The following is a 25,658-nucleotide window of genomic DNA, read 5'->3' as shown; positions in this document are numbered from 1 at the left end:
TTTGAGTGTCGGCTAACATAATTTTCATGCCATATATGTTATTATTACAAGTCAAAAAATGAAATGACTGTGAACTTAGTCAACAACTGACAATCGAAAATTTTAACAATCGATATCTCAGCGAGGAAATCGATTTTGACAAATTAAAAGCATTTGTTTTTTCCAAAAAAAAAAAAATATCTATTATTTAAAAAAAACTGTTAACTTGGTAAGAAATAAAAAAAATGAAATTCTAAATAAATGCAGGTGTAGATTTTGGTGTTATAAAGGACCTGCATTTTTTTGTGTTTCCCGATTTTTATTTTTAAAAATTTTTATTGCTACTAATTTTTCAAAAAAAAAAAAAAAAATTAAATGCCGATCGTGTAATGCCTCCAGATGCATCCAGAAGGTGACGCTACCAGCCAGTACAAATTTAAATGTAATTTAGATTATATTAAATTATTTTATTAATTCATAATTTAAATAGTGAACACTATCCAAATTAGAAAGTTTAGGTTCTGTATCGTAGAATATTTATTATTTAGAGTATATTTTGTTTCAAATAAATATAAGCTATTATCGAGTACAAAGAGACATTGTAGTTGAGTTCTGAGAAACCTTAGGTACTTGAGATTCTGAGGAAAAGCCATAGAAGACACGTGTGAGAAAAATTCTATGATCCCTTGTTTCAACGGCTAAATAATAACGTAACAAATATGTAACAAAAAAATAAGATCGTTAAATAACATATTTTTGTTAAACTTGCTTCAATATAATATTGCAACGAAATATATAAAAATTAAATTAAAAATTTATATCCTATATCCAACTTATAAATAACTTATAAATAATGTAGTAGAAATATGGGTACTTTTATATGTACAAGAGCGGATATATGTATGGGAGTTATAGTGGGAGAAGAACGGAGTTTGTAGCTCTTCGGAAAAACTATGTGACGACACTTCTCACCGAGAGCTTAGATTGCTAAGATCACGTCATTGTAAACCTCAATTTTATATTTTGAAGCTTTTTAATATTTTGTCAACTTGAATAATAAATTGAAACCAACTAAATAATTTTGATCAAAATTAAATAACGTATAAATAGAATTCTTTTATTTAAAATGATTCCTTTCCCGCGCTGAAACCGAGTATTTCAATACTCCCGGGCGAAAGAACTACAGTAAGTAAAGTTTTCAATAAATAAAAATAACATCCACTAGATGGAAGCATAACAATCGAAATTCATTTAAAAAAAATGTAAGTACTCAATTTTAGATTTTTTTATCTGAAAGTGTTGATTAGAGCACTCGTCAAAGTTTTATTTTCAAAATTTCATCGCGAAAAAAAAATCATCTTTTATTTACAAATAAATACACCTTCAAGTATTTAAAAAAAAAAAAACAACTTCAATTTTTTTATTTGTCAAAATCGATTTCCTCGCTGAGCTATCGATTGTTAAAATTTTCGATTGTCAGTTGTCGACTAAGTTCACAGTCACAAAATGAATCAAATTTCCGTTATGAAAATTCGCCTCAATGCATTCATGAATAGAGCACTAAAGTATATAAAAAGAAAGAGCCTGTATACAGCTTGACGTATCTCTGTATCTATTTTTTATTATATTATTTTAATTAAATTGGTTAACGTTTAAAAAAACGTTTGTGAATTTGTTATTAAAATTTTGCCTTATGTAAGTTGACAGAAAATGCCGATAAAAATAAACAAAATGAGAAACAGGCATTGTGAAAGAGACAGTTTGCGGTAATATTAAATACAAGGTTTTAATATATTTTCTCAAGAGTATCAAACATGCAGGCACCGAATGGTTTGTAATCATTCATATAATTTTTTTTTTTTTTTTGTACGAAATTCGTTGTACAGTTTTGTGGGATATCATTATAGAATATTTATTTGCAAAAAGTATTTAATTATTTTTGAAGTAATAATACGTAAAATTAAAAAAAAAAAAAAAAAAGTAGATAATTGTAGTATCATATCGTTATTGATAACAATAAGTTAAATGTACAAAACGTACAAAGTTCAAGTTTAGTTTTTTCGTTAAGCTGCCTAAATGCATTGAAAAAATTCTATGTAAATTTGATGAATATTTATTATTCGTTAGAGCTTAAAAATTAGTTGTTCAAAGTTTTTAATATTTAATTAATAAATATACTTAATTAAATAGATTAACTAATGTTTGTTTAATTTTTCTAAGGTTTAAACGTTTGTATGAATTCGGTATACACTTCTATTCCTGGTATTCCTGAATTAGGAATGGTGTGGATGGGGGATATGATGATACATAATGAACCAACAACTGAGCTCATAATAGATCCAAGGCACGCTTCTGAAAGTCCTTTTATTACACATGGCTCTCATTCATTTGGAAATATACGAAATCATCAAATAGCTCCTGCTACCATGGTTAGATATTTGCCTCAACAATTTGCTAATAATTGTTCAGAAATTGATGAAGCTATAGAAGCAGCTAATAGTCAAAACATTCAGCAAGTACATACACCTATAAGCACGTATAATTGAACGGTACTATATTATAAAAATATAATTTATTAATTATTTCTCTTATTTTATAGGCGTACGACACTCAAGAAGAAAATGAAGGAATGAGTGATTATTTAACTTTAGATGACTATGTAGAAAAAGAAGAAGAAGAGGAGGAGGAAGAAGAAGATGATGAACAGCAACAACATCAAGAGCAAGACGAAGAAGAAGAAGAACGGGAAATGGTAGTAAGTAATGTAGCTACTCAAACGACTCAAGATAATAAAAATCGTAAAATTAAACCGATTAAGCATCCCGGATTAGTATTGAAGACACCGATCGCTTATCAACCTCATACTGATTTGAATTTTATTCCCATTCGCAAAGATGGGATAGCTGTTTGTGAAAAATGCGGTGCGATAGGTGTAAAGCATGCTTTTTATACAAAAGAAAGGAGATTTTGTAGTAGGGCATGTGCTAGGTCTTCAGAGCACACAACATCCACGGCTGATTCAACTTATAGTCCATCTTATGTTGAACAACAACATATTAATCTTTCAAAAGATGAAAAAAATTCAGATCATGAGATGCTTGCTAGAGTTAATCAAGTGAGTTGTGAAGAATGCTTTTCTTCTGAAGAAAAAATTGAAGATAAAATAATTCCTGAATCAGTAATGCCCGAAGATTTGCCTGTTAGACGAAAAAGAACCGCCGAAATGGCTGGTTCTTATGACTGGACTCCGCAACTTACTGAGTCAGGTTTTTGTGCAGCGCCAGTATCCTGTTTTAAACATGCACCGATATCTGAGATATGGGATAATATTACTGTCGGAATGAAAGTTGAAGTTGAGAATACGGATTGTGATGAAGTTTGCGAAGCATTTCCGGATTCTTTCTGGGTTGCTACTGTCCTCAGAATTTCTGGTTATAGAGCATTATTGAGATACGAAGGATTTGGTCAGAATTCTGAGAAGGATTTTTGGGTCTCTCTTTGTTCTAGTGATATTCATCAAGTTGGCTGGTGTGCAACTATTGGAAAACCCTTAATCCCTCCTAATACAATTGCTAATAAATATAAGGACTGGAAAGATTTTCTTATGCGAAGGCTTACTGGTGCTCGAACCTTACCTACAAATTTTTATAATAAAGTTAATGATAGTATTAAATCTCGATTTCGTTGCGGTTTGCATTTAGAAGTTGTAGACAAAAATAGAATCTCCCAAGTTAAAGTCGCAACAATTCAAAAAATTGTTGGCAAACGATTGCATATTAGATACTACGATTCTCCGCCCGAAGATAGTGGTTTTTGGTGCCACGAAGACTCTCCTTTGATCCACCCTGTAGGCTGGGCAAAAAAAGTTGGACAAACACTTGATGCGTATCCAGAATACTTGGAACGTGTAGCAAAAAATCGTTTAAGTTCGGATGATGCTACAGAAAATTTATTTCATGTGCCAAAAATTCATCATATACATCTGGGTTCTACATTCTGTGAAGGAATGAAAATTGAAGCAATAGATCCCCTTAATCTTTCAGCAATATGTGCTGCTACAGTAATGCAAGTTCTTAAAGAAAATTATATTATGATAAGAATTGACAGTTATGACGAGGATACTAGTGGTGCAGATTGGTTCTGTTATAATGTTAGTTCGCCATGTATTTTTCCAATTGGTTTTTGTGCTCAACATGGTTTACCCCTTACACCTCCAAAAGGCTACGATCCTACAACCTTTTCATGGGACAATTATTTAGCTGACACAAATGCTTTACCAGCACCAGTTCAATTATTTAATCGTGAAATTCCTCAACATGGATTTATTGAAGGAATGAGATTAGAAGCTGCGGACTTAATGGACCCAAGATTAGTATGTGTTGCTACAATTACTCGTGTAATTGGTCGACTATTACGTGTTCATTTTGATGGCTGGGAAGATGAATATGACCAGTGGCTGGATTGTCAAAGCCCTGATATTTATCCAGTAGGTTGGTGTGATCTTGTTGATCATAAGCTTGAAGGCCCTCGTGTGCCTATTGAAATAATTAGTTCAACTGTAAAAACACCTAAAAGCCTTAAGCGTAAAGCAAAAAGAAAAATGAAGAAAAGTGGTAAAATCAGTTGTCTAAGAAATGTTTTATCAAAACATACCACCCGTGTTGAAAGACTTAAAGAGTGTAAAAAAGAACTTGGACAGGTCGCAAAGATTGAACATGATAGAGAGATGAAAAGTTTACCCGAACAAGATGAAAGAGAACCAGAACCAGCATTAGAACCAGCTGGACCAGATCAAACTTTACCAATTCCTACAATCGGACAATGTCATTCTTCATTACATGGAACTCAGTGTGACGTTGAAAATTTACAACCACAAAAAAAGACTACTACCTCCAATATTCGTGTGAGTATACATATTCTGCTTATATTATGGACTTTATTTTTATTAATTGAGTAATTATCCACTTAATTATTATCAATTTTTAGATCAATACAACTAGTGGAAAGTATATTCCAAGAATAGCTGATGGATGGCAGAAAAGTTCTGACTCTGGGGAATTAGTCCCTATAGAGTGGAACGTACACGATGTTGCGCAGTTTTTGCACATCAATGATTGTGCTGCTTATTGTGACAATTTTTGTAAACGTAAAGTTGATGGAAAAGTATTTCTTACATTAACAAAGGATCAAATCATAGATTTGACTGGCTTTAAAGTTGGTCCATCATTAAAAATATTTGATCTTATTCAACAATTGAAAATCAAAGTTAATCCAGCACATGAAAGATTGAAACTAGGGTTAAAAAAAATATAGTAGTAAAGGCAGAATTATAAGTTTTTTATGTTTGTTGATGAATCTATACAAGTGAGATATTGACTATTAATAAGGCGTGTGACTAAAAATAAGATGATTATTTACTAAAAATCGTGACATAATTAGATGAAAATCTATGGACTATCATAAAAATCGTTTATTCAATTATTCGATGAAATATACAATGTATAAAAACTAAATACTGTTCCAATCTCTACTGCATAAAATATAATACTTATTTAATAGTAACAAATTTTATAATACGTACTTAACTTTTACAAAAATATGCCTCCAATAAATTTTTCAGTGAAAACTTAATTATTTTTTTAAGTCAGATATATAATATTACTCCAATTATTACATCAGCGCTTCGCTAGATGTATTAAGTTTGATGATGAGCTTTTTTTCCCTTTATAATTCATTTTGCATGTCTCATAATACGAAACATTTGAGATAATGCTGTGCGCTCAATTTGCCAAGGATGAGCAATTTCAGGCTTTACTTATCATTATAAGATTTTATTTGATAAAATATGTAGATTTAAAGAAAATATATAAATTCAACGGTATATAGTGCTGTACTATCGTTATAAAAAACAAATGCAAGCTATTTTTCGTATAATATCAATATTTTTAACAAAACAGAAAAATTCAATAAAATTAACCTTGGAATTTATATTCAATTTTTAAAAGTAATTTGTTTCAAAAAAACGTTTCTATGAGATTAAATTTTTAATCTCATATGATGAAAATTTTTCTCCCTTACTAGTTTGTTTGATTTCAATAAATTACATTTTTTGATACAATTTAAGACTTTTGATAACACTAACTATTGAATTAATTACAAGCTAGAAAATAAGATCTATATTTAATTAACTATATTTTTCTTGATTTTGATTGTCAAAATTTATTAAATATTGTTTTATGTGATAGTTATTTTAACCTCATTATAATTAATGTGAAAAAAGGAAATCGATGAAAAATAACTTGGAATAATTTATTTTATAAAACCGATTTCTATTTCTTCTTAATTTAATGATAAAATTTGTAGAGCATAAAACAAAAAGAAAAATAAATTTAAAAATATGTAAACGAGACCGTTAATGATATGGCTCCAAGTAAAAAAGAAAAGAAAAACTGATCCATTTTGGGCAAGAATACCTGCAAAGGGTGAGATATTTTAAGAAGAAATTTAATAGAATTTTCCATGTTTAAAACTTCCTACGGCTCTATTTTAATTGACTTGCAATTTTTATATTGCCCTAAACAGTGAAATAATAGTTTTCAAATTACTAATCAGTTATAAAAAATAAAAATAAAAAAAAAAGAGAAAAACGAACGCACTTTTTGTGCCCTTTTTTAACTTAATAATGGAAAAAAAAATTTTTAATTTGAACCTTCTCAAATCTTGTAATAAACCAAAAATTTGAAGATTATTTAGCGATTAATTAAAAAGTATTCCAAAAAATTTCATTATTTTCAATACTTTTTAATATTTAAAATAAACTTTAAAGGATTTTATGTTTGATAAGTACTAAATGTTTTCTCCGTTTTAATGAGGATTTGATTTGATTCAGCAAAGTTCGAATTAATTCGGTCCTTACTTTTTCCAATCATAGTGAAAAGATTGATATTGTTGACCTTTGATAACTAACATTTCACGACCATAAGAAACTTTGTAAACTATTATTTACAATTACGCGAGTATTCCGCCAAGTATGAATTATCCAATCAAAATTGAATTTACATAATATTCAAAAAGGCTGAGCGAAACTTAAGTTTTTCAGAAATTTTAATTGGGTCAATCTAGTTTTTTAGAATAGAGTTTTAATTAAACAAAAATATTAAAAATACGATTAAATCAGTCGTTAGGTTCGACAGTTATCGGCAAATAATTAAAAAATTTGACACAGTTATATTTTCTGTAGGAGTTATGGTTGCTCCAACTGGAATAATTTCCATTGAAGTTAGATTGAATCTTTGAGTTATTCGTATTTTGGAACATTTGATTTAGAGTTCCTATTAGTCCCCTTATAGTTCCTAAAAGTTCCCATCAAAATAATTTTTGAGTAAGGTAGTAATAGTATCCACGTAACCAGAAAAAGTTACGAATTTTTCACGAAAATGGTGTTTATTTTTAAACACCCATAACTTTTTCAACAGTTGACTACTAATTGAGACGTTTTTTTTTCTTCAAGTTTTTGATTTTAAATTTATTTTTCAGGAATTAAAAGATAATAATTTTCAGGCGAACTTTCGGGTTGTTTCTTCTTCACATTTTTGAAAAAATTGTAGTTTTCGATGATGGCCAGTTTTAATTTTTTTTTATGTAAAAAGATTTCGTGGAATTATCTAATGTTTGCAGTGGTGTTTTTTTGTATTCAAATTTTTTTATATCTTTTGAAAAAATTTTAATTTTTAATCAAGCTTATTTCATATATCGTCATTCTGGAAATTGTCGAAGACGTATAAAAAATTCCAGCGAAAAAAAAATAAATAAGAGAAAAAGAGGGCAATGATGTATCTAAAGTAATCTTGGAAAAATTTTGATTTTTTTCGAAAAAGTAATTGAACCAAGAGTTTGCATTAAAATCTTGATTAGAGGAGTCTCATAGATACAATGCGGTTAATAAATTTTCATACTCATACGTCAAGCTTTCGTTATTCCTACATAATCTGAAATGTTTTAATAACACTGGATTATCAAGCATCACAGAAAGGATTGAATAATTTAAATTTCCTGCATTTATGTAATAATTTAAAGTTATGTGTATAAAAGAGATAAACTAGGAAAAGCTATAAGAACAATTATTATACCATATCAACCAAGAGTGATAGCCAATAGTCCGGTCAATTTAGACATTCGAAGTTACATAAAGTCCCAACAAGCTGAATTTCTGTGAAGTTGTTCAAAACATAATTATAAACAATGTCTAGAAGTTCCCCATCATTCCCCTGTAAGGAAAAAATTTAATTCAAGGTCAAAGGTCAAAAAAATGAGTTTTTCGCGATTTTCAGCAAAACGGTAAGTTTTATCATAAAAGTACCTCAGACAAAAATTGTAGATCATAAAATTATCTATAAAAAATGTATCAATACTTTTTTTCTTACGAGCCACCGTTTCTGAGATATAACGATTCAAAAAGTTATACAAGTTGTTATCGTCATAATATGCTCACGTTTCCACGCCACCTATGAGGTAGTGTACTTAGCGCGTTTTTTTTAACGTGGTTTCCCCAGTAGGCCTACTCCACGGGTCAGTTGTGATCCTGTTTAATGTAAAACTATTGCAAAATAACGGAAATTTTCAAAGATTGGGAAAGATAAAAGCGATGTAAATGAAAAAAAAGTGTTGAAGTTTATTCGTCTTATTCATAAGTTTCAAATTCTTGTTCTTCTTCTCCTGCTTCTTCTTCATCTTCATTTTGGATGCAAGTAAATTGCGTCAATAGCGATGTATCGCATGATACTTCGTCGGAGTCAAACGAATCCTCCATTGTTTGTGATTCAATATTAGAGCACGACCGGCCTTGACAATTTGTGCATGCCAAAGAACAAGACAGTCCGACTTTTTTGCAACCACATTTAGCACTGCATCCCTTTTTGCAGTTGCAAAAAATAGTGTTCAGCAGTTTTTCCGGCGCAGATGGAAGTAAAGTTTGAACTGGCTCTAATATATTGTTGACCAACTTCCAACCCCAGTCTGTAGGGTCTAGCTGATAACCAAGCCACACTTGAACTTGGTAATATACTCGAAAAAGATGTTGGTGAGCAGCAACTGAGGTTGGAGGAAGACAAGCTAATTGAACTTGTTTTTTATTTTTAGTATTTTTAACGAAACATGCATATCGATGCTTATCTAAACAGGTAGTTTTTTTAGGAGCTCCGTACATAGAAAGAAGAAAGCGGATGTCGTTGGTAATAACTTCTTGTTGAGTTGAATTACTCTTTTTAAAAACTTCAGCACATTGAATTAAATCTTGTTTTTCAAACATTTTGAAAACTGCTGTTTTACCCCTCCTGTAAAATGCAGATGTCGTATCACAGCCAGTTATTGCGTGTAAAAATAGTACATGATCTTTACACTTCACTAAAGTAAATAAACTTTTTGATGAATATATATCTGATTGATGCTGAGCTTTTCCTGGTTTTAAGAAAAAAATAGTTTTTTCAGTTGGCGTTCGAGCAGTGAGTAATACAAGTAAGTCAACATCTTCACCAACAACAATAGTTGTATTTGTCAAATTGAATTGCTCTATTGCTGTTTCAATAATCAATACATCAGCATCATTATTAGCTTGTTTTACTAATATATTTTCAGCCGTAAACTTTTCTTTCAACATTGAAATGAACCGAGAATTGTTGTGGGTATTTGTAAGAAATTTCTGTTGACTGGTTGGGACTGTCATAAGTTCATCAAATAAAATATCAGAAGATGAATTTCATTTATTATAGCAAGTATAAGACCCTAGCCACGCACACAATAGAACAAGAGACAGATGTCTCGAAGTTACACTGGCTTAAAGATTAAGGGACTGGGTTTCATTTTACCTGATATTCTTGTAGTTAAAACTTATGTATATTTTATATTGTAAGTATAAGTTACAATGACCGATAGAAAAATATTTAAACATTTAATATATAATATATATTATATAAAATATTACAACTCTAGATGTATATACGTGGCGTACTCATGCATATTATGACGATAACAACTTGTATAACTTTTTGAATCGTTATATCTCAGAAACGGTGGCTCGTAAGAAAAAAAGTATTGATACATTTTTTATAGATAATTTTATGATCTACAATTTTTGTCTGAGGTACTTTTATGATAAAACTTACCGTTTTGCTGAAAATCGCGAAAAACTCATTTTTTGACCTTTGACCTTGAATTAAATTTTTTCCTTACAGGGGAATGATGGGGAACTTCTAGACATTGTTTATAATTATATTTTGAACAATTTCACTGAAATTCAGCTTGTTGGGACTTTATGTAACTTCACTCTCATTTTTTGGTCTAAATTGACCGGACTACAAAGAAAGGTCATCTTATGTGACAAATAACACCGGCACACAAAAAAAAAAAAGTTGTCCGTACTTTTGACCGGACCTACCTATCATTATGTATTTTGTCGCGCTAAATCTGAATCTGAAGTCAGTTTTGCCCGTACACCCTCAAAATTTTGAGTAAAATCCAAAAAACCCAAAAAAAAGCGAAAAACTGCAGTCACAGCGATGAATAAAATTTTGTGGACCCAGATCAAGTATGATGCTTACGTATTTCAATTCACTGAATTTGAATCTGAACGTTAATTAGCCCGTTGAGCCGTCAAAATTTGAAAAAATAGCAAAAAACCCGAAAAAATAGCAATAAATCATGAAAAATCGAAATTATCGTGATAAAACAATTTTTTGGATTCAGATTGAGTATGTTTTTTATGTAATTTATTTCACTGAATTTGAATCTGAAATCTTGTCTCTTTGAAGTTTTAAAATTTTAAAAAAATTTCAATAAACCAAAAAAATCGGGAAAATTACAGTTATAAATATGAGAAAAAAAATCTATTAAACACGATTGTTAATGACTTAGGTGCATTTTCATATATGGAATATGATCTTAGAATTGAAAAATTGACAAAATTTTTAAATCTTCAAAAAATAGCATGTAAGGAGAAGGTACGAAGCCATATTTTCGAATTTCAGACTGTTGTTCGTTTGTATCGAATTATTTTATCTTCAAATGACCTATGCAGTGGGTTCCTTTTACGTTTTCTGTTTTCTTCTGGTGTTTCTCTTGTTACCATCCAGCAAAAATCTGACATCATGTTGACATTCTAATTTACTCAATACTTACCCGTCATTTCATTTAAGTCTTTATAAAATCGAAGGTGGTCGACGTGAGAATCCATGAAGTGTAGTTTGAGGTTTATTAAGCAACCTAAAAAAAGGAACCCACTGCGTAGGTCATTTGAAGAAAAAAAAGGCCATTCGGCAGCCGAAATGGAAGTAGATTTCATGATGAATAATAAAAATACTACTAGGGTTTCATACGAAAAAAAAAAGTAAATTTCTGTTTGATTAAACAACAATGACGTCAAAACGAATACAAAAGTAAAATTTCATTAAATCTGTCTGAGAAAGTAGGTGATTTTTGGCCTAGACTGATAATGAGGTACACAAATTAAAGCTTATTTAATAAGCTTTCAGATGCCATTTATAGAATTTTGATAAGCTATCGCGTTCAATTGTAATTGGACGAAAATACGGTAAAAGTGAAAATTTTTACGATTTTTGAAAATTTTTGAATTGCTATTATTTCTAAGCTATTTAATTTGGATAAATAAATAAGTACACAAATTTAAGCTTATTAAATAAGCTCTCAAATGCAATTTACAGAAATCCGATAGGATGTCGCGTTCCATTGTTATTGCACGGAAATAAGGTAAAAGTGAAAATTTTTTGCGATTTCTGAAAATTTCTGAATTGCTCTTATTTCTAAACTAATCGACAGATTTGGCTCATCTTAGAACTTAACCTCGGAAATCGTCCTGAGAATAAGTATGTTACGTTTTATTGAGATCCGCATAGAATTACGAGAGTTAGAGAAGAGACAATGCCGATTATATCGTGTATATATATATATATAAATACATATATAAACTTTTGAACGATATGTATTTTCTGAATCCATTTGACGAGCTGAGTCGAAATATAGCAAAATTTTTCAAAAGTTCCGTCATGAGAACCAATGCAATAGTTAGATTTCTATGAAATCTATTAAAAAGTCTAGATGAATTTGTTATATTTGCAATAGTTTATCAGCAATATTAGTAATAAATAAAAAAAGCAGGCGCGAAAGGTAAGTTTGAATCTACAAGAGAACTTAAAATTAACCCTGATTAAAAATACTCATTAAAAAGTATTGAAAAAGATGAGAATTGAATACTTTTGAACAAATCCTATTCCACAAGTTTTTTATCTGAACATTAAATTAATACTTTTCAATTATATTGAATCTAAAAATAATGTAAGAATTTCTGAACACATAAAGAATTGAAAAAGATTCAAATGAATTGATATTTTTAATCTTTTTGAATCCTGTCCAATAACAAAAAAGTTCCGTATTTTCGGGTTACGAGTAGGATTGAAAAAGATTCAAATGAATTGACAGTTTTCAATCTTTCTGAATCCTTCTCAATACCAAAATAGTTCCACATTTCGGGTTATGAGTTGGATTAAAAAAGATTTAAATGAATTGACATTTTCAATATTTTTGAGTCCTCTTCAATACCAAAATAGTTTCATATTTTGGATCACGTGTAGGGTGAAAAAAAAATTAAAATTAATTGAAAGTTTTAAATTTTTTTGAATCTTTTTCAAAAACAAAATAGTTTTCTATTTCGGGTCACGTGTAGAATTAAAAAAAATTCAAATGAATTGATAGTTTTCAATGTTTCTGTATTTTTTATTAACTAAAGCCAAAATATCTATCTCCAATTCTTTAGAAAATTTATCTCTTGAAATCAACTGAAGTTTTTTTTTCTTAGAAACCGTAAAACTCAAATTTTTTCACTGAGTGATCAATTAAAGATCACTAAGTGGTCTATTCTTGATTACTGAGGGATCTATTATTGATCATGAGCTGATCAATAGTGATTTACTAGGAAATTATTTATTGGTCATTGAGTATTCATGAATTGATCATTCAGGGATCATAAAATAATGTCGAATTTCGGGTTACGTGTAGGATTGAAAAAGATTCAAATGAATTAACAGTTTTCAATCTTTTTGAATCCTTCTCAATACCAAAATAGTTTCGCATTTCCGATCATGCGTTGTATTAAAAAAAATTAAAATAAATTGAAAGTTTTCAATCTTTTTGAGTCCTCTTCAATACCAAAATAGTTTCATATTTTGGATCACGTGTAGGGTGAAAAAAAAATTAAAATTAATTGAAAGTTTTAAATTTTTTTGAATCTTTTTCAAAAACAAAATAGTTTTCTATTTCGAGTCACGTGTAGAATTAAAAAAAATTCAAATGAATTGATAGTTTTCAATGTTTCTGTATTTTTTATTAACTAAAGCCAAAATATCTATCTCCAATTCTTTAGAAAGTTTATCTCTTGAAATCAACTGAAGTTTTTTTTTCTTAGAAACCGTAAAACTCAAATTTTTTCACTGAGTGATCAATTAAAGATCACTAAGTGGTCTATTCTTGATTACTGAGGGATCTATTATTGATCATGAGCTGATCAATAGTGATTTACTAGGAAATTATTTATTGGTCATTGAGTATTCATGAATTGATCATTCAGTGATCATAAATTGATCGCTGAGTAATTTAATAAGGTGAAAAATTATAAAGCTTTATTAAACATTGAAAGAAAAATTTTTTTTATAATATTATTTTTGATCCGTTTTCTTATGATTAGAAGCTACTTAAAAATGATTTTTAATAATTTTTATCTGCTATTGTTTAAAAAATTGTTACAAAAAAATTAGGAAAACGGTTGACCCTGAAGGCCATCCCTGCAACTTCCCGCTAATTCCATACCTGGGCGCTTAAAATTGCATTTACGATGTTTTTGAGCTCTTCGAGCTCAAAAATACAATTTATATGTTGTTTTGAGCTCTCCAAGCTCAACTTTTATATGTTTTTGAGCTCTTCAAGCTCAAAAGTTTGATAGAAGGTTGATAAAACACTATTTTTTGAGTTTTCAAACCGCAATAACTTTTGAATGAATGCAGTTTTTTAAGCCTTAAGAAAAATCTTTAAGTTTGAATTGATCAAAGTAGAAATTTCGAAGTAATTCCGAAAAAACACTTTTTTGGGTTTTCTATCCTGCACGATATCTCTCGAACAAATCAACCGATTTTGACCAGATTAGCGGCGATCGACGTGGTTTTTTAAGGTTAAGATCTGATTAGTTTTTGGAGTTGATCGATAAAGTTATTCGAAAGTTATTCCAAAAAAACCACTTTTGAAAAAATTTTTTTTTACAGTTTTTTTTAGATTGTTCGAAATCTATCGGTCCGAATCGATCCAAATTGTATCCAAAATCTAAGTTTGGACAAGCTCTTTCGAATGGTGCTAACCGCGATCGGTTGCTCCAACTTGTAGGTGAATACCAGCTCCAACTTGTAGGTGAATACCAGCTGTTGGGGAAACAACGTAGTAACAATCTTCTCTAGGAGTTGTGGACACGTAGGTGATGGCATTGGTTGGCATTTCAAGTGGGTCATAACCACCTTATACGGTCTGCCCCATGGATCTTTTTCGACTTCTGCGACCAGTTCCTTCCAGCAACGTCTTTTGCTTTCTTTGATGGCTCTGTTCAGTTCTCGACGGGCTTTTTTATACTCTGCCAACAGCTTTGCGGAGTTAGATCGTCTGTAGCCACGCTGAGACTTTCTTCTTTTTTTAAGACACTTTGAGCGTAGAATGCTAATGTGATCGTTCCACCAGTGCACTGAAGGTCTTGAATTTATGCGACGTTTCCGAGACATACTAGCGTCGCAAGCCTGGGTGACTCTTCTCATTAGGTCCTTGGTCTTCTCTTCAGCAGTTTCTACGATGATCGGATTGCAGTCTAAGGTTACTACTAAAGCAGTGGGGTCGAGAGACTTAACTTTCCACCCAACCGCGCTAGCGCTCCTGTTGTCTCTTGTTAGTTTCTGGCCAGTTGATAATTCACATAGTATCGCACTATGGTCGCTGGCTGTATAGATGTTCAATACTTTCCAAGAAAAACCTCTTCGAGCTAAGCAACTGCTGACAAATGTAAGGTCGACAGTTGAGTTTGCCTCTCCCTTAGTATACGTTGGCGTGTCACCGGTATTAAGAAGGATCACGTCCAGAGTGGCCATTGCCTCGAGAAGTGCTTTTCCACGTGTATTAGTGAACTTGCTGCCCCAGTCTGTTGCCCAGGAATTGAAGTCACCAGCTATTGCCACGGGAAAGTGTTTTCTTGCGTCCTCAGTTAGCCGATCAAGGAAGTCTTCAAAATGCTCATTAGAGAGACTAGGTGGTGCATAGCAACTGTAGAAGCGGAGGCCATCTACCCATGCTGCTACGAAGCCAGCTTCTTTATTGTGTGTGTGTGTGTGTGTGTGTGTTTTATCTTAGGGGGGGGGGGAATCCTCTTTACGGATTCCAGGCATAGCTGTTCGGCCTGGATATGTGGCGACTCGACGCAGCGTCATACTAAAACTCGACGCTAACGCCCCTACCCACTAAACCCTAAACCCCTTTTCTTCTTTCCTCTAATCCCTCATGGAAACCGGGAAGTTAAAAATTCGTTGTTTATGAGATAATTAAAAATTTTTTTTGATAAAATTATAATTTATAAACTAATGGAAATACGATGAAAATACAGAAGGCATACTAATTCTCTATTAGCTAAAGAATAAATTAAACCAAAAAGTTTAGTTGTTACTAATTTATTTATTAAATTTATAGAAATTGTTTATGAAAAATCCTTCGGAAAAAAATTTTTTTTGCTTTAATGATTAAAAATCTTATTAACTATTAAAAATATGACTACCTCATTCAAGCATCTTGTCATTTATCGTCCATTACTAAACATTTTTACCTTTTAAATTTCAATCTCATTCATAATTGTCATTTATAAATTATCATAAGCATCATAGAAACAGAACCTGAAAATAAAAATCTAGATATCCGTAAATTTTTCTGGTATAATAAAGTGAGATTGAAATGAAAATGGATCAATAATAACATTATAAAAAAAAATTTTCTTTCAATTTTTAATAAAACTTTATAATTTTTCACCTTAATAAATTGTTAATAAAAAAACGAAAATTAACAATTAAAAAATTAAAAAATTTTTCCAACGGAAATCTATTCTAAGACCTTTGAAAAATCACTCCACGAAAGGAAAAAAATTCTCAGATTAATAGTTTAACAATTATCACACTTGCAATGTTAATGTCGTGCTACAAAAAATTGTTAATTAATTAATGGATAACTTATTAAAAAATCGCGATAAAAATTTTTTGACCACGGATTATTGTTCATTAATCTGTCCTGCAGGCGCCTGAATTTTTTAAATAATCTTTATTCATTAAAGGTCCGAAGGGGGCGTGGCTTGCGCAAGCCGGAGTACCCGTTTTTGGGCGTATTTTCAACTCTCTGGAAAAATTATAAATATTGGTCCGACATTTCTGGGAGTCAAAGCTTTTTTTAGCAAATTTCCTCTCCTTTTTGAATCTTTTTTCAAATTTAAAAAATCTTTATTAGTTTATGAGATATTTGCAAAAAACTAAACCGTATTTTTTTTAGTTAATTGTTGATAACTTTTGCAATTTTTGCAAGCGGAACTTCATTTTTTTTCAAAAATCATCCAGATGACATTCCGAATCGAATGACACTTTAATCATAATTTTCGGAGACTGCTGAAAAAAAGTTGACCAAAAAGGCACTTGTTGACTAGACTGTTTCTCACAAAAGTGAATAATAATTGACACAAAGAAAAAATTTTGAAATGAGCATTTAACGTTTCAGTTGAAGTAATTTCAGGTGTCATTAGTGAAGATGAAATCTACCTAGCTTTAAGTGCGTCGAATTTTTCTGTTAGTTAAATTGTCTCAGTAATATAAATTTTTTATAGAATTACAATTGTACATGTTTTTTACGAATTCTGTTAAAATAAGTAGCCAATAGTATATTACAACCCAAGGCCAGAAAGTAGCCGAGGCCATCATATCACATACGTCAGGGTATTCAACATTCTGGTCATGGGTTGTATACTATTTTTCTTGCTCTCCAGCCGAAAGTACGCAACCCCGTGGAAGGGGTTTTGCCGGGCGTGAGGGGGGCGCCGCCCGACTTTTGCAAAGCCGAGGCTTTGCTGGTCGGGGCGGGTATAAAAACAAAAAAATAAAAGTTAATAAATTGAAAAAAAATGTTATTTTAAACTTTACTAACAAATGCTCTGATTAAGAGTGATATGCACAGAATTTGTCACAAATATTTAAACTCATTCTAATTACATACTTCAGCTGAGAAAAAAATTTTGTCACCTTGAGAAAATTTTTCTTTTGAATATTTGATACCCATTTTATATTATTTTAGCGTGCAATTATACATATTGAATGAAAAAAAAATGATTCAATACTTGATCTTTCCATTTGACATGTTAATCAATAAAAATTTACTTCTATCGAAATATTTAATTTTTTGGAGCAAGAGAAAAATTTTCTCAAGACAAGAAAATTTACTTCTATCAAGAACTAAATTTTGTGGAGTAAGATGCTGAATTTTCTCAAAACAAAAAGATCTTCTTGACCTAAATCAATTTTCTTGGATCAAGATACGTATTTCTTAAAGCAAGAGAATTAATTTTGTCTGAATAAGTGAAATTTCTTGTGTCAAAAGAAAAATTTTTTTTTTGCTCAAGAAAATAATTAGGAAGAATAGTATATTACACATCTAGGGCAGTAAAATAAGAAATGTCTCAGATCACATGTAATTGTTGTCCGAGGCGAAGCCGAGGTCAATAAACATGTGATCTGAGGCTTTCTTATTTACTGCCCGTGGTGTGTATACTATTTTTCTCCTCGATGGAGGCGGAAAGCGGCATTTTCGTTTAGCGCAGCGGGAGGAAAATTGACGCTTTCCGCCCGAAGGTGAGAAAAAATATTTTCTTGGCTTAAGTGAACCTTTTTTTTCTGTGCAACAGTCTCCTGGGCTGTCCTTTTCCAAAAATTGAAACTTTGATATTAAATTTCAAGCTATTCGTCTATAATATATAATTTTGTCTATAATTTTTATATACTTAATTAGTTAACTAACAATTTTCTTCAGTAAAAAGTACCGGAAATTCATTTGTTTCATTATAAATTCATTAAAACAAAAAAATTTATAAATATAATAATTGTAATTAATTTCTGTTTATTGTAAACTTTGTTTTTTTATTATTTTGAAATAATGTTAAATTCAAAAATTTTTGATGAATAATGAAGTATATTGAGTTAAATCATTGATAAGTTGAAATTAGTATATTACACATCTAGGGCAGTAAAATAAGAAATGTCTCAGATCACATGTAATTGTTGTCCGAGGCGAAGCCGAGGTCAATAAACATGTGATCTGAGGCTTTCTTATTTACTGCCCGTGGTGTGTATACTATTTTTCTCCTCGACGGAGGCGGAAAGCGGCATTTTCGTTTAGCGCAGCGGGAGGAAAATTGACGCTTTCCGCCCGGAGGTGAGAAAAATAAATTTTGTTCTCTTATTAATTAATTAATTATTTTTTTCCTTCTATTCGGCTCTCTGTAACTTCATTTCTGTTGAGTTTAGAAAAACAATGGACATCTACAATTTTGTAGAGAATTAACTTTTCTGTAAGATAGTTAAGAGCGAAATTGAAAATAAATTTTATTCATGTAGTTATTTTAAAAATGGAAAAAAAAAGAAATTTCACAGTGTTATTTAAATGAGAAAGGAGACCCCCCTTGCGCCAACTCAATTTTTAAGATATTAGGCTTAAACATTAGGAGAATTTTTTTTTATATTGAAACTTTTAAGATATCGATACTGCCATTATAATACGTCGTATCCTACATTTAGAAAATTTTACAGCAGACGGTAAAAACGATTAATTTTTAACATTGATTAAATGGGATTCGACTGACGAAAATATTTATTTAAAAATAGTTATTAAACTATTTGACCTTTAAAATTTTAATACGCCTTGCACAATATTGTTATGATTCCATTTTTCAAAAAAAGTCAATTTGTCAAATTTTGTGGGATACGACACATTAGAATGGCAGCATCGACATATGTTTAATCGAAAAAAAAAGAAAAGTTATTTTGACACAGTCTAATATACATTTTGGTATTGAGAAGGATTCAGAAAAATTTACAAACTTGAATTCATATTAATTAATTTCAAGTCAACGCATAATCGGAAATGTGGTACTTTTTTGGTATTGAGAAGGATTCAAAAAGATCGAAAACTGTTAATTCATTTAAATCTTTTTCAATCCTACTCACAACCCGAAATGCAGAACTTTTTTGTTATTAAAGAGGATTCAAAAAGATTAAAAATATCAATTCATTTGAATTTTTTTCAATTCTTTAGGAGTTCAGAAATTTTTATATTATTTTTAGTATTATATGAAGATTTTTTCTTTACACATTTAATAAATTATAAAAAATTGATTATAATTTTCTTTTATTTTTAATTATAGTATAAACTTTTTGAGTGTTAAAATTTTCTCTCGTTTGGCTCTTTGTAAGAGGCCCGGGGAAATTCCCGCAATTAGTTTAGGGCCCAGATACATTAAAGGCATTAGAATCCAAATATATAGAAAAAAAAAATGGTAGTTTTGTTATATGTAAACAAACTCACTTATACTTGAAATAAGAAACACCTAAGTAATGACAAAGAACATTGACGAAAAGGATTTACCTCAAACAGAAAGATTTTAGAGTAACAATATTCAAATTAATTTTTAACAATACTCACTTAGAAAATCAAAGTTTACGTGTATTTTAAATAAGAAATTTTCTCACGCAATCTTTGAACTTTAAGATGTTTAATCAGATTTATTTTGAAAACAATCAACTCTACGTGTATGACTGATTTAACTTGATTTGTAGAAAAATGAATTTCTTATTGAAAAGTATTTGTGCAATTTTGTTGTAAAACCAGTACTTTACGAGAAAAATTGAAAAAAACTGATAAATTTGAGCAAAAATCGACTCAAGAATTTTTTAGCAGTGAGACGGTTTAGAGAACATATACGGATTAGCCATACACTTTCAAAGATTTGCCTACTATTTCACCTATGGCCGATGAAGTTACATTGAATGACGCGAAGTTATAGATGATTGAAAAATAAAAATATAAATTTACGTGTTAATTAAAGGAGAAATTTCCAAATTCATTCAGCAAGTACTTAGAATTGAAATTAATAGATAGATAGATAACTTTATTTTATGCCTAACTCTTTTAAAAATAGCTCATTTTTTGTGAGAATTTTTTTTTGTATGTGTTGACAACAATATTTTGTGAATGGAGTTAGAAAAAAACAATAATTGTCTCCAACGAAGCATTCTAATAATTATATATACTTATCTATAATTATACATGATTATATTTGGCCATTTTTCATATATAATCATATGTAACCAATTTATATAAATATTTTTTCTCGGGTAAAGATAATAAAAGCTTCAATTATATTGAATACTTTTGAATTGTATTTAAGAATTGAAAAGTATTCAAGAGATACCAGAATGAATCCCGTTCAATACTTTTGAATTCCACGTCAGAATTGAAAAGAATTGAAACGATAAAAAATTTAATCCTATTCAATACTTTTGAATTCTATTATAAGAATTAGAAAGTATTCAAATGATCGAATTTTCAATTCCATTTAATATTTTTCAAAATCTCCGTATGGATTGAAAAGAATTGAAATAATTTTCAATACTTCTCAATGAGTATTTTTAATCAGGGACATTACAATATTAAAATAGACCGGTAGATAAGACAGGGTTTTCTATAACTATAAAAATTACTAGTGCTTTTAAAGTCGTAAGTAACAAACGTAAAAAAAAGTATCCGGAATAACGGGAATATTATATCTAAAAAATATTTTTTCAGAAAAACTTCGAAAATAATAAGATTCCAGTTTTTTTTCAACTTTATTTTTAAATGATAACTTTTCTTTTTTTTATAATTGAGGTTATAATTGAGGATGGTTTTACTTGTATCACTGTAGAGTGTTTTACAAGGGAGGGTGGGGAATTATTGTCTCTCTACTTTTTTCTCCGCAATATAATCTCTCAACCCCGTCATTATAACTCTCAACCACTTTTTCGTCCCCACCCCCCTGCATGTCGGGATTTTTTCTTTCATGCCCGACACACATGTGCTGCGACTGTGGCCGACTTACGCGTTATAATCAGTACCTGCATTTGCATTAAGGTCTTAAATAGTATGGAGGTACTTCTATAATGACATTTTACCTCCATAACTATATGGGAAAACCACAGAAAACCCGACCGGTACAGAGGCTGGCAATGAAACGCACATATTCTTAGTTTATAATCATTGAAAAATATTGGTGCGCGCCGGAATCGAACCCTGGTCCCACTCTTTCGAAATGCAGGTACCGAGCCGATTAGGCTATTGCCAACCTTTTTCTTTTTTTTATAATTAATGTTTAAGAGTTAATGAAATTAATTGATGAATGAGTATCGCAAAAGAATTTTTTATGTTATAACAGTAAAACGATTTTAATCGAGTAACTACATGAATTAATTAAATCATTTAATTTATAAAAAATAGAATAATTTACTTGTCAATTCGAAGCATAATAAAAAGAACGGCAATTATATTTTTGTCAATAAGTTATACGAAATAACCATTTTTTTTATTTCTTGATAAAAAAAAGATCATAACTAAAGCATTCGAATATTATTAATAATAGAACAAATTGCTTTTATTTTTCTTGTGCTTCTATATTGAGATAAGAATGTCGAAAAATGAGAATCACTGAGTTAATATAGTTTAAACTACTAGAGGAGAAAAAAAAAGAAAAAATTGTGTATTTTACGAATCTTGAGCAGTTCTTGAGCAAGCCATGTGTAAGAATCTGTTGTGGATTTATTGCGCAAGAAATTCATCAGAAATAAAAAAATTTATCCATTTTGCGCATGTTGAGCAGATCTTGAGCAAACCATGCGCAAGCGTCTTTTATAAGTTACTAGTGTAATAAATGCACCAGACACTTGTTCACTGCAACATGTTCAAGATATCACCAATATTCTTGCGTACAATGCCATGAGCAAGTCATATACAAACCTGGACAAAAGTTTCTTGTAACTCAATCTTGCGGAAGACATATACTTAGAAAAAGACACTAGTGACTAGGGGTCTTGCTCAAGATACTTGCTTAAACACATGTTACTAGGGTAGTGCGTACTAAAGTTTGACCTTGGGTACGAATTAACTGCGTTGTACAATTCAACCGACGCTTGACTAGTCCGTGAGAAGACAAAGGAAATTTCTCGAAGAATTTATTATTCGGTTTTTATTTTATTAATTCGTTAAATAAAATATATACAACTAAACCGATTTTTCAGATGCTTAAAATTGTTAATCAATAATCAAGTAAATTAATTTATCAGATAAATTCTCCCGACAACTTACACCACAAGGTCTCTGAGTAGTCTTCGGGTAAAAAATCCCGTTGAGGGACGCTCAACGACAACTAACGAATAAAAAATCAATTTTAGTTAATTAATTATTGAATTATTATTAATTAAATCGAGAATAATTAATCAGAGGAGAAGTAAACCGAGTATAAACCCCGCGGTCCACTCCTAGCCCACAGAGTTATTATATTCAATACCTTGATGAATATACGACGACCTAACTCACTACTTGAGATTGAAGTCCTAGATGTTGTTGGATTCTTACGTCTGGTAACTACTCCGGGGATCGGTCCCTCTTGATTTCTGTGGCACACTGTCTGGCGGTTACACTACTTCTCCCTGTCACAACGCATGGCTCACCTATATAATACCTCCAAACTACCCCCTCCTACTCTCTCTTTAGGCCCGAAGATCGAGACGCGCCAGTGCTGCGTCGAACAATTATCGATGTCTGGCGACTTATCGATTCAGGGTAATTTTACCCTGTTACAAGTTGAATTAAGAAAAAATTACTTCCACCAAGAATGGAATTAAAAGTAAAATTTTTACTACGGCCAACACAACTTCAGTCTTCCTTCAGGCATCCGAAAATTTTTTTGAGCCAAGAATTTTGTTCTCCAGTCAAGAAATTTTTCTTTCTGTGAAAGCTTTTAGACTGAAATACATTTCGATGTTGCTGAAACAAGATTCATACTCCAAATTTTTTCTTCTCAGTATAAAAAAAAATTTTAATTGAAGATAATTTTTATTATCAGTATGTAAGAATTCAATTTTAGAAAAATATCCAACTTTTGAGGATTCACATTTGCAAAAGAATTTATATTGTAAAAAAATTGAACTTTTTGATAATTAAATTTTTATCCATACAATGAAATTTTAAAAAATAACTTACGTTTCAAAAAAATTTTAATTTTCAAAAAAAATTTTTTGTCTTAGTATAAGGGGGATTCCAAATTAAATCAGACAGTTTTAAGGAATTTTATTTTTGATTTTTTTAATTTTTTTTTTAATTTTTAAATTTTTTATTTAATTTATACAAAAATTGTATTTTCACGTCAGTAAAGTGGATAAATAAATATTTGGAAACAATTTGTTTGTTTATTTAACATAAATAAAATTAATAATACTAAAGTTAGACGACGTTTTTAATTTTTTGATTTTTTTTTAATTAAATTAGAAAAAAAAAAACAATTTCTTAAAGCTTGAGCATAACATGAATAATGTCTCAGTCAACTGGTAAAGTTCATATATATATATGAGATAGGAACTTTCCTCATCAGCACTCCTGCTTGGACCAGCGCTAACGTCAAGAACTGAGGACCTAAAGGACGCAAGATCGAGCCCAACTCACGACAAGGATTTTTTCGATCAACGATTTCAATTCAATTCAAATTAAGTTTACTGATGAGATCTATTATAATATGAGTATCTGATCCTAAATTATTTTTAATCTTTTCGAAAATTATAATATTTTTTCTTCCAAAATTTAGATTGGGTTCTGATGAGGATTTCCCCATTGGGGACCTAAGAAGGATTGCCCAATGAGGGCTGCATAGGACTTTGCGTGACATCCCCATGTGGGGTCCCTATTAGGAAATCCAACGAGGGCCCAATAGGTCTTACATTAAAATTTCTAGTCGGGAACTTTATTTTATGCCAAACTCTTTTAAAAATAGCCCATTTTTTGTGAGAATTTTTTTTGTATGTGTTGACAACAATATTTTGTGAATGGAGTTAGAAAAAAACAATAGTCGTCTCAAATGAAGTATCCTAATAATTATATATACTTATCTATAATTATACATGATTATATTTGGCCATTTTTCATATATAATCATATGTAACCAATTTATATAAATATTTTTTCTCGGGTAAAGAGAATAAAAGCTTCAATTATATTGAATACTTTTGAATTGTATTTAAGAATTGAAAAGTATTCAAGAGATACCAGAATGAATCCCGTTCAATACTTTTGAATTCCGCGTCAGAATTGAAAAATATTCAAACGATAAAAAGTTTAATCTTTGGAATTGTAAGATATTGAAATAATGAAAGATTAAATTCTTTTCAATACTTTTGAATTCCATTATAAGAATTAGAAAGTATTCAAATGATCGAAGTTTCAGTTCCATTTAATATTTTTCAAAATCTCCGTATGGATTGAAAAGAATTGAAATAATTTTCAATACTTTTCAATGAGTATTTTTTGATCAGACGTCTGAAACTCTGGCTATCAGGGAAGTTTTTAGTTCATTTTTATTTTTTTCAATCGTACAAACAGAACAAAATTAAGGATAATTTACCGATAGAATGAATTGAAAAGAATTCAAATTTGTTAATTCATTTTAATTCATTTCAATTCTCAGCATTGCCGAAAATTCAAGAGTGTTTCCGATTAAAATGAATTCAGCAGAATTAAAAACCGTGAATTAATTTCTATTCTTTTTAATAATTCGGGAAGCCAGAAATTGAAAAATTATTTATTCATTAAATAGAATTGATTTGAATTCATTTTCTAGATACGGTGAAAAAATTAAGGAATTGAAAGTATAGAAATGAATTTACTTTTCGTCATTTTCAATTCTTTTCAATTGATTTTTTTAATCAGGGATATGCTAATTAAAGATCAGATTCCAACTTTTGTGAAAAAATAAAGTTAAATTATAAGTTTTATTATTATTTTAAGACCGATCAACTATTGGATCCGTCAAAGGCTAATTACGCAGTAAGAAATTCATTCGGTCATCTACTGGACCCTCTGATTTTATCACGATCCAATTAATGACCGTATATTTATAATACAAACTTCTTAATCTCAAAATTAAATCTGTTAAGTGTTTAGAGCACTTAAGTCATTCAATGTTTTATTAAATGTTTTTTAACTATAAACATAATTATAAAATGTATATTTATAATTAAACAATAATACTTAAAATCTTTTTTGGTTAGTAAATTTGATTTTGTTGTAATTTTTCTACGGTTATTAAAGAACAAATTATTAAAAGAATAAAAAATTGCCAAGCAATTAAAAAACAGAGATTTGCAAGCTTGTAAAAAAGCTTTAATTGAAAAAAAAAAGAATAAAAAAATCGCAAATGAATCAGAAGAATTATCGTCATCAGAATAAATTTGTGATTATTTGTGATCTAAAAAAATATGATTATATAT

At 30.0% G+C, this 25,658-nt stretch overlaps 2 protein-coding genes and 2 long non-coding RNA genes across 7 annotated transcripts; 3 read left to right on the top strand and 1 right to left on the bottom strand.

The window, feature by feature from the left end:
• LOC123258637 lies at nt 1-24,556 on the top strand. The gene is made up of 3 exons (XR_006508105.1): nt 1-155; nt 11,001-11,014; nt 24,546-24,556. It is a non-coding gene; the product is annotated as an uncharacterized LOC123258637 (long non-coding RNA).
• LOC123258634 (polycomb protein Sfmbt-like) lies at nt 1,539-5,860 on the top strand. 3 transcript variants are annotated; one of them, XM_044718774.1, is made up of 4 exons: nt 1,539-1,809; nt 2,200-2,495; nt 2,579-4,882; nt 4,966-5,860. In XM_044718774.1, exons 1-4 carry the CDS (start codon nt 1,794-1,796, stop codon nt 5,290-5,292), a joined length of 2,943 nt encoding a protein of 980 aa, XP_044574709.1. In that variant the 5' UTR covers nt 1,539-1,793; the 3' UTR covers nt 5,293-5,860. The 3 variants fall into 3 exon arrangements, with proteins under 3 accessions (XP_044574709.1, XP_044574711.1, XP_044574710.1); XM_044718776.1 differs by lacking the exon at nt 1,539-1,809 and having other exon boundaries at nt 2,359-2,491; XM_044718775.1 differs by lacking the exon at nt 1,539-1,809 and having other exon boundaries at nt 2,381-2,511.
• LOC123258636 lies at nt 6,809-9,885 on the bottom strand. Its single transcript, XM_044718777.1, has 2 exons — nt 8,339-9,885; nt 6,809-8,246 (listed from the first exon to the last, which is right to left on the bottom strand). The coding sequence occupies exon 1, from the start codon at nt 9,698-9,700 to the stop codon at nt 8,660-8,662; it is 1,041 nt and encodes a 346-aa protein (XP_044574712.1). The 5' UTR covers nt 9,701-9,885; the 3' UTR covers nt 6,809-8,246; nt 8,339-8,659.
• LOC123258638 lies at nt 8,828-10,692 on the top strand. 2 transcript variants are annotated; one of them, XR_006508107.1, is made up of 3 exons: nt 8,828-9,882; nt 9,967-10,117; nt 10,209-10,692. It is a non-coding gene; the product is annotated as an uncharacterized LOC123258638 (long non-coding RNA). The 2 variants fall into 2 exon arrangements; XR_006508106.1 differs by having other exon boundaries at nt 9,967-10,692.
• Nucleotides 24,557-25,658: the final 1,102 nt, after the last annotated feature.

Source organism: Cotesia glomerata, linkage group LG2, assembly GCF_020080835.1.
Source record: "Cotesia glomerata isolate CgM1 linkage group LG2, MPM_Cglom_v2.3, whole genome shotgun sequence".
In the NCBI taxonomy this organism is placed as follows: domain Eukaryota; kingdom Metazoa; phylum Arthropoda; class Insecta; order Hymenoptera; family Braconidae; genus Cotesia; species Cotesia glomerata.
Note: the sequence above shows the minus strand (reverse complement) of the source record. Positions and strands in the feature narration are given on the sequence as shown.